Source organism: Eucyclogobius newberryi, unplaced genomic scaffold, assembly GCF_026437365.1.
Source record: "Eucyclogobius newberryi isolate DKJ021-1_F unplaced genomic scaffold, fEucNew1.0.hap1 SCAF_13, whole genome shotgun sequence".
Lineage (NCBI taxonomy): Eukaryota > Metazoa > Chordata > Actinopteri > Gobiiformes > Gobiidae > Eucyclogobius > Eucyclogobius newberryi.
This window is the reverse complement of record NW_027315757.1, coordinates 28,097,942-28,116,531: the sequence shown is the minus strand read 5'-3', so window position 1 is coordinate 28,116,531 and position 18,590 is coordinate 28,097,942. Positions and strand designations below refer to the sequence as shown.

The 18,590-nt window shown below is 41.1% G+C and overlaps 1 protein-coding gene across 1 annotated transcript; it reads right to left on the bottom strand.

The window, feature by feature from the left end:
• Nucleotides 1-2,726: 2,726 nt before the first annotated feature.
• Nucleotides 2,727-6,752, bottom strand: fscn2a (fascin actin-bundling protein 2a, retinal). The gene is made up of 5 exons (XM_072443268.1): nucleotides 5,664-6,752; nucleotides 3,837-3,993; nucleotides 3,625-3,746; nucleotides 3,384-3,551; nucleotides 2,727-3,067 (listed from the first exon to the last, which is right to left on the bottom strand). Exons 1-5 carry the CDS (start codon nucleotides 6,484-6,486, stop codon nucleotides 2,862-2,864), a joined length of 1,476 nt encoding a protein of 491 aa, XP_072299369.1. The 5' UTR covers nucleotides 6,487-6,752; the 3' UTR covers nucleotides 2,727-2,861.
• Nucleotides 6,753-18,590: the final 11,838 nt, after the last annotated feature.

The window sequence follows — 18,590 nt, the reverse complement described above, 5'->3', positions numbered from 1 at the left end:
AGATTCTTAGGTTAAACCTAGTCAGGCAGAACCAGACAGAGATAGTGGAAGTGGACAGGAAATGATTGGTGTAACAGAAGATGATGTACGAGATTTTGGAATCCACTCACTGAACAGCTGAAAGGAACTTTGTGTGTTTGCTTTAAACTCTTCCTGCTGCAGTAAAATAAAACTGGAGACATCCACAGAATAGCGTTATATGAAAGTTTTAGCTGGAGAACAATAGTGTCTGTCTGTGTACACCTGACCTGATCCACAGCTTCTTCTCCACTGACCCCACTGTGCTGAGTACAACCCCTTTACGTGCTGTGAAATTCAATTGTTCAAAAGGATTTGCCCTGTTTCTGCCAGGTGCTTGACTGACAGGCCGAGTGGTCCATCAGAAGTTAGCATAAGCATGTTTGATTGACAGTTTTAGTTGTTTCTCAGCATTGTGCAAAGCTCGTGGTTGTTTATTTCTGTGCGTAATTAACAAAGTGAGTAGTGGCACACATAAACCCTACATTTGTTCTCATACTTTTAAATAAACCATATGTTCATATAGTTTGTATTTGCAAAATGTTAAGTGCCTAGACCTAAGTGCTAACAGTATTAGTTATGACAGAGCTCATTTATTTGTGTATTCTATGTAGTTGTGTTTATAGATGGTATTATAATTGATATTCTCCTTTGTTTAGCTTGCACACACACACACACACACACACACACAAACACACACACACACACACACACACACACAATGCAAACACAAAGAACTACCAATATTGAGTGAAATATGCAATAAAGATAACCCTGGATCATCTCTCCTGGTGCATAAGCCACATAATGATCTCTCAGCATAACATCACTGGAGGACCTACTGTATATTGTGTGTTATCACTGAATAATTCTAAAGGTCAGAAGGGAACTTTTCTGCTTGTCTACATCTGTTGTTGTTGCTTTGATCGGAAAGTTTCACCGTATGACATTTAAGTCCAATTGTCTTGCATTTATTCAGTTTAATTGCTCTAAATTGGCTGGAAAAACATGTGTTCTTACTGTGAGCGGGGGTCGCCTCTGCACAGATCAGGCGAGTAACTTGCCCGTGTACGCAGCCTGCTTTTCTCCATGGAGAAAGCCATACGTCAAATGCCATACTGTGGAACATTCCAGGCAAAGCGATAACATGTAAATGGAGATAACGGACCTTCCAGCAGAAAATGAGTCTGGTGGGTTTGTTGTTTTAGTGCAGTGCTGTTAACTGTGCTATAACAGCCCACAGAGCACAGAGTGTGTTTACCAGAAGATACCAAGTGCTATTGAATTCACACGTATAAAAGCCACTGGGTCAGAAAGTTCACACAGTCCATTAAGAGAACCGGAAGCCTACATAGTTAATTTTCAAGTTAATCTTTCAAATCGTTTCATCGCAGTGGTTAGTTTATAATTACAAGTGAGTCGATCCATGCTCAGTAATTCTCAAACACATTCTGCCAAAGCAATTACACATTCAAACAGAGAAGCTTTGTATAATGAGGAAATGGCGGGGAAAAAAACTAGACCTGACCAGAATCCAGAATAGATCTCAGAGTGAAGTGTGCAATTGTGCAATTAGAAGAACAACTGGAGCTTTCTGTAGAACGCGGCCACCGATGGAGATCTCTCAGGTGCTGGTTCTCCTAATTGAACAATCAGGTACAACACTGCCCCCTGGAGGAGGCGCATCCAAACTGTCCAAACAGAGCCCCCTTTTCCCAATAACACAGTGTGGCCTGAGACGAGGAAAGATATATGTTGTATTGGTTTTATTATTATTATTGTCCAAAAACAGTGTAAGGAAACATTTGTTTTTTACAAATAAAATAATCTGTATGCAAAGTCACCTAATAGCAGTTTATATCAAATTTTAATTATAATTAACACACTACATTGATATATAAAATTACATTTTAATAACAATATGTGTTCTAAAAAAGTACGTTGTGTTATGAACTACTTGTGTAGCTTACTATTTGTGATAGTTTATTTACTAAATTCCATTACCAGTGCAAATGCAATAGCTTAAATCACAATTTGCTGTATTTTAGAAATCAAATAATAGACAACATTGGCCTGGTTTGGAACTCTTATACAAACCCAAGTGGAGTCAAAGGCATCTCCACAAAATGACTTTCTTCACTTGCAACCGTGCAATGGATTATAAAACAAACAAATGAGCTGGATTAAAAAGTTTTCCTCAAATTCAAACTCTGATAGTAATAAATATTCATTAATTACAGGCTTTGCTATGCAGGGAATGTGAATAAGGTATTCTAAGATATACATATAAAGAGTTAAGGCTCCTGGGAAGAACATCATAGTTCTTATATTATTATTTTTGTAGAGCTCTTCATGTGCTTTAATGCACTATATATGTGTGCTTTGTGGGCAGTTCTACAAACAACTTTGTTTCTTTCAAAGAAGGAAAGCCTTAAAAGCACTGTTAATGTAAATAAGACACCACTGGCACTGACACTGGCCACTGACTACAACTGACTCTTTTTCTACAACCACTGGCATGAGTCATTTGTCATATATTTGACATAGTTTGCAGAAAATGACATCAGTGACCAGCCCAAAGCAACAGAATTCAAATGTTCTAGCCACTGTTGAACTAGAACCAGGTGTGTCATTACAGGTGCTAAACTCTTCTGTAAATAAACAGGAGGAATGATTTAAAAATGAGATTTACCATTCATTCTTCAAACACTAATTTTGATATGAGTGCCATGCATCCAGCATCGTACTAATAAATAATTTGTGCAACTGACAGTACAGGTTCATAATTATGCAGGCTTTTGTATATGTTGGTGGCAGCAGGAATGGCAGCAGTTACTGATTTGTCAGTACTCCCACAGAGACATAACATCAACACAAGTACCATCACCCATCAGAGTACCTCCCTGGTCTCCACGGAGATATTTCCCATTAGCGCATTTGATGGCAGCTCGTCCGTGTTCCACAAACTCCAGAAAAAAGTCCTCAGACTTCTCTCCATCCGAACACACCAGTCCATTACTAGACACGCTCCAGTAATTCCCATTAGCACCTGTTCAAAGAATACAGTTACTTGGGTATGATCAACCACACATGTGCTTCTGATGTGTAGATGGTTCATGCAGGTTCAACACAATTCTAGAAAAAACATGCACATGATATAAAACAACATGCATTACACAAAATGTACTTTACAGAACAATATATTGAAAGCAAAATGAGCATCTGTTAGTAATACTGAAAATCCATCTGTTGTTTTCCTTTCACCATTTTAAAGAGACACAAGTTGTGGTTAAACATGTAGTTTTTGTTATGGAATTGGAGTTGCACATACAATATTCACTTCATGTAATAATTGAAGTACTGACTTTTGATGTGGTATGCTCCATCGTTGAAAATCAATGAAAAGATATCATAGACGGATCGATTTGCATCCAGAGTGTTGGAGGTCTTGTGGTGACACACAAAGCCATTTTCTCCACGAAGGATGAGGATTGGGCGGTTGATGAGCTTCATCAGAAATAACTCATTATCACCTGAAATAATAATATTGTATGTATTAATACTGTATGTCCGAGATTAGGTTTGAAAAGGACTGAAATCACCCACCAACAGAGTCACTGACTGCAGACAACTGGCCATTCTTCTTGGTGCAGATGTACTTCCCATTGCTGGCTTTAAGAGCCACTCTTTGTCCTCTCCACTCGATGTCGAACATAGTGTTGACCTCACTGGAACAAGAAAAGGACAGATGCCTATTGAGATGAAATTCAAAAGAGAGCAGCATGTATGCTCCTCTGTGCAGCTGAGAAGACCCTCACATTTCAGTGGCTGTGGACTGGATCTCTCCATGAGTCACCAGGGTCCAGTACGATCCACCATTAGTCCTGAATATAGCCTTTTTGTTCTGTTTATCAATTTCCATCTGAAAGGTCTCCATGTCAGTCTCCACATCCTGATTGGCTGAAATGCTCACTCCTAGTAAGAAGGAGAACGAATACACATCAGAAAGCATTTTAAAACAATAGGAATTATGAGAATATGAGGTTAAAACTTGAATGGAATAATCTTTCCATATATTATTCTAAATGATTTTACTATTCAAATTATATCTGCGTTCACTTCCTTCCCCTTGTGTGACACTTCTAGCACTCCCATTTGAAAAAAAAGCTTACTTTTCTTTGTTCTGTTTTGCTTAGTAAAATAAAGGCTACATTTAAAATAAAAGAAGAAAATAAGATAAGATAAGATAATCCTTTATTGTGTGTGTGTGTGTGTGTGTGTGTGTGTGTGTGGTGGTGACATGCTAACTTTTGTAACAATTTAAGACAACATTGCCAATCCCATGTTCCTTGGGGCACTTCTTTTGTTTTAATGAGCTTTCCCCATGGCTCATTTGACATACACTGGTAAGTGCCTCGATTGCATGTCATTTCCTTAATCCATGGCAGTCAGAGAGTGTGTCACGTGCAGCAGAATACATATACACTTATCAATCAACTGTGTCGGCTACAGTTCAAATTAGGTGCCACTGAAATATCCTCCAGCCTTTCTCTTAAGCTTGTTACAACTCTAATCCCCGCAGTTACCCCTCCACCCTCCCTTTGTACCTGCTATAAATCCCTGAGTGGTGAAAAGCAAATCTGCGCTGCAGGACCCACTAAGCAGCTTTCTGTCCATTGCTCCTTAAAACATTAGTTAGCACCAGCCAAACATGAGAATTTAAAATTTCATTGTTCAACATCATGTTGCACAGGTCACATTTTCAGTGTATTTTTGTTGCAGTTCTAAACGTCACAGTTAATTACACCGTGTTCCATGCGACAGGCTCAGTGGCCAATCTGACCACACTATATGCCCCATTGTCCATGCCCATCCATGTTTTTATGCCTGTAAGTAAAATATGGCTAATTTCTGTGACCACATTGTGTTTTCTATCACTGGAACATTTACAACAACGTGAATTGAAGATGAACCTTAAGAGCTTGTCACTACAAGGCTTAAGGACCACTGAATTTAATTTACACCTTTGGGGCACGGATCTGCCCTCAAGTCATTTGCACACAGCTTAATCTTCAATGGACACACAGTGGAGATGACAAAGCCCATTACCACAAATGCTCCGGCCACTATAAGACCTGTAGTGGGACGTCCACGCTTACAGGCTGTTACATCTGTTTCTACTCTGCGCAGGCAGTGATTCCCTATTATTATAACATAATAGTACAGTAGCATAATTATGACATCATTCCATTGTTCACATCCAACTCGAATTAATAATAGTCACTTCCCAGAGTGAGAAAAGAAGTAACTTTGCTTAGTCTGACTGAACATTATATATGATAATGGCAGTGTCATGGGAGTCACATGATGATGCACTGTACATTTAAGTTGAGTTGATGAACTGTGCACACTATGGGGTTAAGTATTAGACTTCTAAAAACCCTTTTGATCCCCTGCTGCCTGCTCCATTCTGAGCATTTGCCTGACCTTGAATATTCAAATTTTATTCACCTGGAATTGCCTCTAAGAACATAGTTGCTTGCTGGAGATTTTACTATGTCTAGGTCTGAGTAGGTGATTTAGGGACAGGTAAAAAATAGACTCACGAGTGATTGGAAGGAAATTATTAAATGTGGTGTAAGTACCTTGTTTGACTGAGACATATCTTTTATTGGCCGCTTGGAACACGACTTGTGGGTGACTCTCTTCCAGGTCAAACAGCTCGTCTTTCCCTGGTTTGGAGCAGCGTCCGGACTTGAGTGTTCCAGTGGGCCCCACGGGACTCAGGTACTTCCCCTCACAGTCTTTGAAGGCCAGCTTGCCTGACTTGAGCTCCAGCGTGAAGCTAGTGCTGTTGGCGCTCTCTTTCATCAGCTTACCGTCGTTGCTGAGGAAGCGGCTGTCACAGGTCTTCAGGCTGTACTTGCCATCAGCGTACACCAAGGTGATAAGAGAGTCCACTCCCCAGGGGATGTTGCTGTCCACGGAGATCTCCCCATCTGTGGCGGACAGATGGGCGTAGCGCTTGCGTGCCACGCTGAGCAGACTGGCCTGCGGGTGAAGTGCCAAGTGGACTGCCCACAGCTCTTGCTCCCCTATGACCTGGGAAAAGCAGGAGAGGTAGTCGGCCGAACCTCCGAAGTAGCGCTGGTACGATTCGGACTGCAGTGCCCAGCGACCATCAGACTGGGGCACGATTAGAAATCTACAGTCGGCGTCTGGCTTTTCTGCCCCGCAAGAGACCTTCCCGTCCTTGTCCGATCCCAGGTAGCGTCCCAGGTGACTGCGCAGGAACACCACAAGCCCCTCTTGCTCGTCCTGCTCCAGGGTCCAGATCTGCTTCTTCTTCATGCTGTTCCCTGAGGCGTTCACCTTGAAACCGAAGGCCTCTGCGGTCAGGTAGCGGCTCTCATAGTTGATGAGACCAAACTGTAACTTCAAGGCCTTGTTAAGTCCGTTTGTGTGCATGCTTCACACCTATGAGCAGTAATTTAAAACTAAAAACCTTTAGTAGACACAAAAGCTGTTGTGATGGGCCAAAGCAGGCATGAGAGGAAAAAAGGGAGACAAAAAAAATCTTTCTTTGCAGTTTGTGCCTCTCAAGCAGTAAATCAGGTCCACTTATCTCTCTTGCAGGATAGTTTAGTGCTCCTTCCTTCTTATGACACTTTCTCTCTCTCTCTCCCTTGAGGGCGATCACGGCCACATGCTCACTGTTCTTTAATGAGTTAGGATTAAATTCAACAGGACGCAGCACTTCAATCCAACAAGCCGCTCCCGTCACAGACAAGCCGGCCAATCATAGAGCTCCCCTCCTCCTTCTCTCCTTCCTGCCTATGTGACATGCTTCACACTGTTGTTTTTGCCTGTTGCTCTGATGGATGCCTCCGTGCACATGATTTCAGGGCCTTTCTTATCCAACTGTTCTAAGGCACAAATTCAAACTAACGTCATAACTTTACTTATATTTTTCTCCCTGTACCTCTTGCTCTTCTGTCATTATACACTATAGGATTATCCTGGCTTTGACCGGCTGGAACACAGCCAGAGTTTAGGAGTGAGTTTTGCAGGTCAACTGTTTCTAGGTTAGCAGTGCAATCTGCAACATTATTCTTTATACAGCACTTTTTTTCTTTGGTCATTCATTTTTGAAACACAGATGAAGCTGAGGGCCAAGGGCCATGGACTGGTGAGCACAGTGAATCATTTAACAAAAGTTACATTTATCAGAGCATTGGCAGATCTGTCTTGCATCAATAGTTTCTATGAAGCAAAATACAAAAACAAAGCCATATTTTCCTCTGCAAGCTTTCTTTAGAACTACATAGTGCATTGGTGTTCTTAGCAAACCCACAGCAGTTTGAAAAAGCATTTCAGAGTGCACACAAATATACAAATATTTCAGAAACACACATTTGAATGTGAATTTGCTTCCTTAAGCACCTGGCCTGTTCTCGTCCTCTGATTCTGGACATTGAAGTAAAATTGTCACTCTGGGGTAATTGGATAATAAAAGACTAGACATCATGGCATGTGACCTGTGCCACAGTGCATGCACACTAAGAAGAGCGTTTGTAAGAGCATTACTCCACGCTGACAGCCTGGTGGGACTGGGTGAGACGATTTGTCTGACTGTTAATACCAAGTTACAAAAGTAATACAAACTAACAAGAATTGTTAAATAAGTAGACTTAAGCCAAAAGGACCAATTAATAGTGAAAGATGGGAAGGTGGAATTCTATTACTTAATGCTTTTTTTTCCCTGTTGTGTGAATCACTTTAAGATAAGATATGCCTTTATTTGTCCACACAATGGGGACATTTTGGTGTTGCAATGCAAGTAGATACAGAGGAAAAGAACAGATAGAAAAAAAGAAAAAATTAAATAAAAAGATACAAATAAAAATAAGCTAACATACGACAAAATAATACTAATAATAGTGGTAAAGTAAACACTCTTATTTACAGCAGTTATATGCACATGAATATGACATTATTGCACAAGATTAAGTCAGTATTGCACATGGTTGCAGTATTGCACATGGTTAAGTCAGTATTGCACATGGTTAAGTCAGTATTGCACATGATTAAGTCAGTATTGCACATTGTTAAGTCAGTATTGCACATGATTAAGTCAGTATTGCAAATGATTAAGTCAGTATTGCACATGATTAAGTCAGTATTGCACATGGGTATGACAGTATTGCACATGATTAAGTCAGTATTGCACATGGGTATGACAGTATTGCACATGATTAAGTCAGTATTGCACATGATTAAGTCAGTATTGCACATGGTTAAGTCAGTATTGCACATTGTTAAGTCAGTATTGCACATGATTAAGTCAGTATTGCAAATGATTAAGTCAGTATTGCACATGATTAAGTCAGTATTGCACATGGTTAAGTCAGTATTGCACATGATTAAGTCAGTATTGCACATGGGTATGACAGTATTGCACATGATTAAGTCAGTATTGCACATGATTAAGTCAGTATTGCAAATGATTGAGTCAGTATTGCACATGATTAAGTCAGTATTGCACATGGGTATGACAGTATTGCACATGATCACTTGCCGAGTGCATTAATTGTGCTCTACAAATAAACTTGCCTTGCCTATTACAAAATATGTTCAATTAATGACATAATGTTTATTTTCACTCCTTTCAACAGGCTTTTATTTGTTTGTAGTTTGTAGAAAATGTTTGAATTTGGCTACTTCACCAATTCACACTGGCGCCAATAGATGGCGTTCTATTCCCATTAACACTGGACATGGGCAAGTGCCATAAGAAAGGATCAATGTTTTCAAAATGGCTGAAAATTAAACGTAATAAATGAGTCTCATTCTTACTCGTAGTTGCTGTCCATGTTGGGCCGGTTTGATGCCGCTGCTCCTCCTCTTTGGGCGGGTCTTTGGGTTCATATCACCTCAGGTTCAGCAGAAATCTAGTGTTGTGTCAAAGAACAGGAAAATACCTGGAAAAAAATGTCAAAGATGTGAGTGAACATGTTTCTGTCATACAATATATTCTGCCTCTGCAAAGTTTGGTTTATCACACACAGTGACAGGAGCTGTATTTGACTAAACTGAGATTATTAACCTGGACCAGGTCTAGAACAGGACAAAGCCACTGACAGTGAGCTGTCAAACCAGATCTACACCACACCAGGACTAGACTGGGCCAGAGCCAGGATCAAACCAAGACCAAACCCGCACACACACGAAGACGCGCCTTAAATCACTTTTTTGTACCTTTGACTGACCTCAACCTCTAGGGGGCGTCCTTGACCATGAGTTTCAATAAGGTTTATTGACAAGAGCAGGATTACTCACATTGTTTCAATGAAACACAGCTGTCATAGGCTGTATAAAATATGTGTTAGATGTATATGTATCCAACACAGGGGTTTGGATGGTTTTAAAACCAAGAAGGACATTTGTGGACATGTTTTAAACACGGGCTATAAAACAGATCATGATAACAAAACATGTGGAAGTTACAATTGCTGCTGGTACAGTAATGGTGTGTTGTAATGAGCTGTTCCCAGTCAGGATCTCTCCCAGTATAAGTCAGTGTTTCCTGGCACTTTAAAACCACATGAACAGTTTGACGATAGTGTCTAATGACAGCAGCCCACTGTGAAGTAAATGTCCCAAGTCTACTTTTATGACTTTTATGACTTTGTTCATTTGGTTTTCTGCCCGTCACATCCTCTGCAGCAATACAACCTCCAAACACAAACAAGGCAAGACACAGGACATTGTATTACTGGGAGCTCCAGATACACAGACAGTCACACACAGATGAAATGTGGAGCTAGAGGGTCCCCAGAAGGCCACGAACACACTGTAGATGAATGTGCCCTTTGTCATTTCTTCATTTATAACTGTCTGAGACCTTTTCAGATAAGGCAATTTTTCAGCTTGTCATCTATTAGCACTTTAGGCTGCATCTATTAGCCCTCTGAGCCAGCTTTTAAGGCCCAGCTGTGTCCTGGGTAGTACAGCATGGCACACCACCTGCACTGGCACAGCAATGGACAAGAAGCTCAATATTTCAACACCTAAAATATAAGAATGACGTTTCATAATTTGATCATAAAAAAAAAAAAAAACTGTACAAAACCAAGAATGTTAAAGAAAATGCAATAAAAGCAATTTCCGGCGTGTGCAGAAGGTTTCAACACTGATGCTTTAACCCTTTCTAGACACCTGTGAAGGCCCTGTTAAACCAGCAGAGGGAAACACTGCGAGACATGCAATAAAAGTAAAATGTCCGCTTGGCCAGGATTGTCCTTCCTCAGCAGTCAGCGAATCAATGACCCCATTAATCCAGGTGTTCATTCATTTACAGGACAGTCCTCCCTCCGACCGTTCAGACCTTTGCCTCCTCATTCTACTCCTTTATTTAGTCAAACCATCCACATTGCAGCTCATGATTAGATCTACCATTGAGTCTCAATAAAGTAACACAATTTAATCCCAGTTTGTAATGCCACAGTTCATTTTCTTACAATTGCACGTTTTGTCTGCTGCAAAAGCAAATTCTATTATTTGGTTCTTGTGTTAACAGAACAAAAGTGATCTGCGCCCTTATGTGTGGCAAGAGTAGCCAAACATTGTACTAATTCTGTGGAAATAAAAAAGAATTAAACCATACTTTGGAACAATTTCCATGCAGATAGATGCGTTTTATGCCATACGGTGGAATATTATAACTGAAGAACAACATTCCCATGGAAACAAGAGGGAGGAGCATGTACAAGTCAGGTTTGTGGAGATGCAAAGTCCACTCACAGTCAGTTTTTATACATTTAGTGCAATAAAACTATCCAAAAAGAAAACTCATGCCTTTGTTTGAGTCAAATGTCACGTGCTGAGCCTCCAACACACAGTAAAAGTACAGTGTAGTGGTCCAGGGAATTCTCAAGTAAGAGAACAAAAAAGTATTAGGGGAAAGTACTATTCAAACCAGACTAACAATGACATCAAATCTGATTTATAACGTAAAGTTACGGTAATGTCATTGGAAGGACGAAACATTAAACTCTACACAAAACATTAAGTGATGCCCAAAATCCAAAAGACCAAATGAACAAGGAGAAGTGCAAAAAAACTAGAACGTTCTAATATTTCAATAATGTCAACATAAAGCTCGCAGACGTTGTAAAATAAATACTCAAGTGGGAGTTAAAGTGTGACAGGCAAAGCAAAACTGTCCAGACTGTAGCATAACAGTTACAATAGAACCTCGAACTCTTCACTTGTCTTTGCAGCTCCGAACACACCATCAAATTCACATGGTAAGAAATAACACTAATACAGATTAAGATGTTGGCAAGGAATAATAATTATAGCAAAAATAAGCCCTGACTTGGACCCGTGGACAGGTGTGTGTCACATTATCTGTCCCACCATTTCAGTAGTGGAAGATTTACTTTAGGAGACAGCCCAGCTCCTGTTATTGCACACTCTGCTCAGCGCTGTGACAGAAAGGCTAATATGAGGCCTCAGCTTCTGCTATTCTGACAATTCTCTGTCTCCTCTGGATAAAGTCAATGATCTTGAGATATCAGGTGGCAGGGGAATGTGCCAGAATGGAATAAAAAAGGAAATGTATTGTACAAAGCTTCCAAGAGTTTTTGTTTCATTTTTCAGTGTAAATATGATAATTTATGTGCAAACACATGTTCCATAGGTTATGCGTGCCTGCTTTCTGCACAGTTTATACAGGTTCTGCTTGGAAGAGCCACGACGCAACTGCATTTTTCCTCCATTGCTTTTTACACTAGTTTCACACAAAAGACTATTTATGCTGAAACTACAATGGCTTTCCACAATGCTGATTCAGGAGCACAGAAAAGCAGAGGGGTGGAAAGCCCTCAAGATGAATACAGGCTGTTATTATGGGTACAAAAGAATTACCCCCCAAAAAATTACATGAACATTGAAAACTCAGTTATTTGTCACAACACTGCGATAATAGCAGTATGATTTTATGATTGATTCTGAAGGACTAACGCGTTGGCATTAATGTGTCACAGCAGCTTTGGGCAATTGGCAGGAAACATCATGGTCCATCCCAGGTTAGTCTCCGCTCTGACATGATGGACTCCTGTTCAATTAGTTTTCATTTATAAACTGTGGGGGGGAAATGCCAGAAGCTCAAAGTGCACAGCATTCATTAATACATTCATTCATCCATTCAAGCCGACAGACACACATGGAGACAGTTTTTACAGACACAAACCACATACATGTTCTAGAGACAATCTAGACAGAACAATTGAATCCGTAAATGTCTGTATTTCCGAGATGGGATTAGGGAAAGTCAATTGTCCGCACTTGGAGTAGTTGCTTATGATTGGATTCAGAAATATTTTTTTATTTAGAAGGAACATTTGTTTTGTCCAGGAGCACAGTTGTATTGTATTGTATTTAATTTCCCCTCAGTAACAAAAAACCCCATAAAATATCATTGTAATTGTCTTACTAATGTACAGTAAGCCTTCCTTATGTCACGATATTGGGTCATTTATAGCAATGACCACTACACAACTTCCATAACGATGAGAAGTTAGCAAAGAAAACTTTGTCTGCCGAGTTAAGACCAGTGTGTTAAACTTCAAAATGAAATTGAATGTTACTCATCGCAGTATATCAGACTTCATCTGGCCACAATGACTCTATGGATTTACTCTGCGTTTAACTGTGACAATAGTGATAATAGAGATAATAGTGATCATGTTTATGGGAGTGCAGTAGTGACTTGAGGCAACAGGTGATGCTGCTGCTCAGATAATGAAACTGGCAAATCCTTTCAAACGCACAAGATGGTGTTTGGACGAGAAGCCAGTGATAAGGAAAGATGGGGAGTTGTTATTATGTGGTGTGAGTGGAGCCAAGCCGTATATCCACTGTGTGTCTCCATAAGCCCTGAGCACTTGCACAGAGCGCTGCCATTTGTCCCGACTCACACAAACACATTGCCCTCAATGAGACACGCCGGAGCTTGTCTGACAAATTGAACACATTTGTTGACTGGAGAAAATTTTCATTGAGCAACTGGGTCGTCTTTGTTTTTGTGTTGTATCTTATTGAGAGGTTTCCTCCCCTCTGTCTCCGTCTGTGGGTAGATTGTTTACAGCAGGAAGTGCCTGGCATCCTCTCATTTGGCATTAAGAGAGCGACTTGGCTGCTGCCCGTCGCCCAACATCATTCACAGTCCCGGCACTAACGCTCCAGTCAAATTCATGTGCTACTGGGACCCATCTTTACCGGAATAGAGGCCTTTTTTGTTGATTATGCCCTCTGCTTTTGATTACTTTCTGGCGCGCCCCGAAGGCTAGTGGGATGATTTAGTTAATATTTGGAGATGGGTTAATAGGCCCCTGTTTGGAGCCTCATACCCAGGTCCAAAAGAGTGAGTCTGCTACTAACTGGAACTACATAAAAGGTCTCCTGCTTATTTATAATAGGAGTTTTTGTTTATTAAGAGTGTTTTTTTAAACTTCCTTTATGTTAACTGTCCTTTCCCTCTGTATCTACCTGCGTTGCAACAATGAAATTTCCCCATGTGTGGACATTAAAGGATTATCTTATCTTATCTTATTCTTGTTTATAGTATATATACAGTATATATTCCCTTTGTTATTTTCATCAAACTGAAATAGTTTAAACATAAAATACATCATTTTAACAGTGAGGACCCCAAAACAAAAGTAAACACTTAATCACACATCTTTATACACCATGCAGTCTTCTCACACGCTACACTTTAAACCATCCTCTCCTTCACTGTGCACGTCACTGGTCCAGTACTTTATCACTCTGCTTAGTAATGGCACTTGTCCCTTGTCTCCCAGCAAACACAGCCTTGGAGACCTGTGGGTCGCTCACACGGTAACCGGCCCTGCATGTAGTCCAGCGCCTCTCTCCATATCGGATAAATCACATTGTTTGTTACCTAAGTACTTGAAGCCTTTCTGTTATAGTTTAAGAAAGGGGACGCCCTGGACAGTAGCTTCTTGTGGTATTGATTATTTAGCTGCTTCTATTGTAATGTGTATTATGAGGTCACTGATTGGGTGATCAACAAATAAATATCAATAAAAGCAGAAATGGATAAAAAAAGGTTTGATATAGAGACATACTGACAACCATTGACTTCTGAAACTGTCATAAATTGTCACATTCTTGTCTTTAGGATCTGGATCTCACAATATTACAGAAAGCGCATGCACGAAATGGCATATCAGATTTGAGAAAACACATTTGCGGAAAATATAGGCTTAGGTTTTCTCGGGTAGTCTTATTACAGCATAGAGAACTTCAAAGGGTTAAGAGCTGTCTGCCTGTAGTCATTAAGTCTTCTCTCTCTCATAGTAAATCAACTGAGTGTTGCCAACAGATGCTGAGACGCCTCTTAAAACTGGCCTAATGTGCGGCGCACACAGACATGAGCCTGTAAGTCGACACTGACCAGTAGACGTTTAAACAGACCATCACCTGCCTCTGATCTGCAGCCTGGGGTACGGTCCCAGGAGCTATTAGAGAATAGCCTGTCATTGAGGGCAGATCAAACCAGACAGAAAAGCAATCCATGTGCACAGCTCACATTAGGAAGACTTTACTACTGTAATATCTTTAGAAGCCGGGCTGTAAGATATTATCAAGCTTAGTCCATTTGGTGAAGCTTTACTGTTTCTTTTCTTCTTCTAGCAAACGTTACTATCAAGATCCCATGATAAAGTGTTTGATGTCAGACTATGTCACTAATGTTTTACAGATGTGCAGATAATAATTACAAGAGTTTGCAGAGAGGCTGGGACAGGCCTGGCCATAGTGAGAGTTAGGCTGTAAATCAATGGCAGTAGAAGCTGGTGGACTTGTGTCTGTTCTTTCAGAGCACTCAGTCAGGAGGCACGTCTCCATGGAGACACAAGCAGTGCAGAGCGGTCTCAGGTGAGGTCTCTGTGTGGTGCAGACAGCTGAATTGGTCCATTTAGGTTTTATTTTCTTTCTTGTCTACATCTTTGCTGGTTTCTCTTTCTCCCCCACAGCTCAGCAGCAGGACCCTGGCCTGACGTTCTATCTGCTGCTGTCACTCACGGCCTCCTGTTTGTCTCCTGCTGACACTGCCAGTCCCAAACTCCACACAAAATACCAGGTAAAATTGGTGTCTGTACATAACCAGCGTCACAGTATTTCAGGAAAGCGGCACTGCTTTGTCCCCAACATGTTTGTCAGATGATCTCATGGTGTGGTTCATACATGCTGTTCATCTTTTCCCCTTGACTTCACCTCGTTCACTTATTTCAGTCACTTTTCAGTCCTCTTCTCTCTTAGCTCTCCATAAAAAAGGCCATATATAGATATTGTTCACCGCTCTCCATCGCAAGGTACACTCTGTACTTTGAGTTTATTTCAAAATTAGCACAACCAATCCCAATGGATTTGTTTGAAGAAAATGTGAGATGTCTCCAAAACGTCTGATCAAAGCTGGGCTGAGATGCCTAGAGGCTTCAACTCATGTTGATAAGTGCCAGTTATGCAGCTTATGACTGTGGTATCTGAGCAAAGTGTATATTTTTAAGCATGGCAGAACTGAGGAGGAGAGCCATGCACTAAAGGACGTGAATGCTCCAGGCCTGACAGGCACATTGCTTATATCAAGACCACCACTAAGGACAACTGAACCCTTGTCTCTGTCTACTACTTAAGCAGCATTTTATGAAAGGCTCACCCTTTCCAGACTTTTGTCTCATACATATCACAAATATAACTTCAACAGCAGTGATTCAAAACGTAAGCTCCAGTTCATGGCTAAATAACTAGGACACTTAAAGTTAAGTGTCTTCAAAATTGTGTTTCATTTTATTAATTTATACAGGAAAAGAAAAGAACACAATAATCATGCCTGACTGTTGTGGATCAAGTTCCTGTTCTGCAGCAAAGGAAACATTTACAACAAGAGCCACAGACAATACAAGACCAACACACTCAAAGTCAGAGACAGCAAGTGTAACTTTCAGACAAGAAAAGTCCGTGTGCTTTTTTGGAATGGGCATCAGATATAGGGGGGACATCATTCCAGAAGGTGTAGATGTGGAAGAATGACCTCTGTCCACAAACAAATGCCAGGTTACATTTATACTTTTGGAGGAAGTACGGGTGCATTCAGCAGTGACCACAGCCGGGACTATTGTATAGTGATAAATGGAGTGTCCTGTCCCTCTCGCCACAGGGCCTGCAGCTCCGCCGGGAGCACCGCGAGGTCTGGTGGCCTTTCTCCAGGTTTCCTGAGTCAGCAGCAGCAGCTGTGCACAGTGGCAGGGAAAAGATGAGGATAAAAACAATGCAGTGGAGATGTATAATAAAGTATGAGCACTCTGCTCCATGACACGTCTGGCCATATTGGAAGAGTACTGCTATACACAGGTATATGATTCATCAAGGTCCAAATTGACAATAGCACTGATGAATAACAGCCTGGTCCTGATCATGCCTGAAGACAGCACTGGCTCTTTTCATGGAGCAGGCCTGTCTCACAGCGGAGTGGCAGCTCTGAGCCCTCTGCTTTAACAGAACCGTTCTCTAATAATGGAACAGCTGTTTGGTGCGCTCAGCACCACAGAGCTGGAGCACAGAGTAAACAGAGGAGAAAAGCAATGTAAACAGAGATGGGATGGTGAAAGCCGCTTCCTTGCTACTGGGGCCGGGGTAAACACCCTTGAGAACCAAGTGAGGTCCTGTACACACAAGAATGTACAGACCGCACTACAAGCAAGACAACAAGCTTCTGGAGAGCGATGTTATGCCTTGACCCATATTCATGCGCATGGCCTTAAACTCCAAAAATAAGTGCATTATATTCTAAAAAACTAGGGATGATAGCATCTACATTTCTTTGGCTTGTCCCCCATTCCTTTAAAATGGAGGATAATCTCAAACCTCGCATGCATCTTAAGTGTTTTGTTAGCTTTTTAAAAACAGAAATAACAGAAATAAAATCCATCATATGTCTGTGTTCGACATACGTAGTGAGATGCCACAGTGATCTTGCGTAATGCTGTGGGAAGCTCTTTTAGCATAACTGACATAGAATCTTTACAAGCCACTAATAATGAGCAATAGTGCTGTACTATGGCTGGTGAGGCTGGAGATGATGGCACACACACTGAGCCACATGTATCTTTGAGTCAGGAGTCATCAGGGCCTTTAAGTAGGATACAAACAACAGAAGAGAGACATTCTACTGTTTGGTCAACTCTTGTGTCAAGCTGCATTCAATCAAGTTCCACAAAAACCTCTGAAATATTATAATGTTTAAATATGACTGGTTGTGTCTCTAAGAAGGAAAGCCGAGTTCTCCCACAGTCTTTAAGTTGTCTATGTTCAGAGCTGCAGTGGACTTCAGCCGGACTCTGAATGATGTGCTTGTCTCCTGTGCTTTGTTAAGAACCCAGAGCTCACCTTAGCCTCGTACACTCACACAACTCGCTGTCCCCCGCTCGACCTCCTCACAATCCAAAGGCCAGACAGGGTCAAGCACAGGGCCAGACATTTATGATGTGTAGATATTTGTGCAGGAAAACATTTCTCACGGAGCAACACAGGCAGGATGCTGAGCGAGCGAAAGCAGATGACCAAGTGTGTCCAGTGACATGTAACAGAATCCAGGATAGACCCATACTAGTGTGCAGTGCAGATTTGAGTTTAACATAACCGTGGTAACTGTGCTAATTTTATAGGGTTAATATAGAGCAAAATGTATGTCTCTTTGCCATATTGTGTTGAGTTTGCCATGGATTTTTTTGAACATACAATTTAGTATGTCTGCATTATCTTGGTGCATACGATTATGATTATTAGTAAATGTGCTAATACGTTTTTAATCACGTATGAATACATTTGAATACACAATACGTTAAATAAGACAAGAAAACATCCAAACAATTCTGTTGACTACAATTGTGTTCCATTAGCTCCCCTGTGACCCTTACTCTTTTGGGTGCTGAGGTAATGAAGCAGATCTTTCTCAAACATAAACAAAGGCATCATCTTTGCAGTTCCACACTCAGGTCAGCACGTGCCCCCCGCTCTCACCGTGTGCGGGTCAGGCAAGAAGGGCCAGCTCGGACACGGGGCTCTGGCCACAGTCAACACAGAGCTGCTGGTGGAAACAGCGGTGTTTGTGTGCACTGGAGCTCTGCTGGAGATGACTGATATGCCCATTAACTGCAGACTGGGCATTAACTGCAGGGGCGGGCCAGGGTGCGGGGCACAGAGACCCCTGGGCCTGCCGTGCAAGGTCACTGACCCACATCAGGATGTCCTTCAGGTGCATACTATTTTTTAAAGTGCAGTTAATGTGAGACAAAAGGACCAATGGAAATCCATGACAACATCACTTTGTTTACCACTAGAGGGCGGAATCAGTATCATAAACCAAATTGGTGGTTCTAATCTTACGTGAATGAATGAATGATTATTTATGCTTTAAAAAATAAATAAATATATATATACTTTTACGAAGGTAAAAACAATTACACATTAATAGCAGC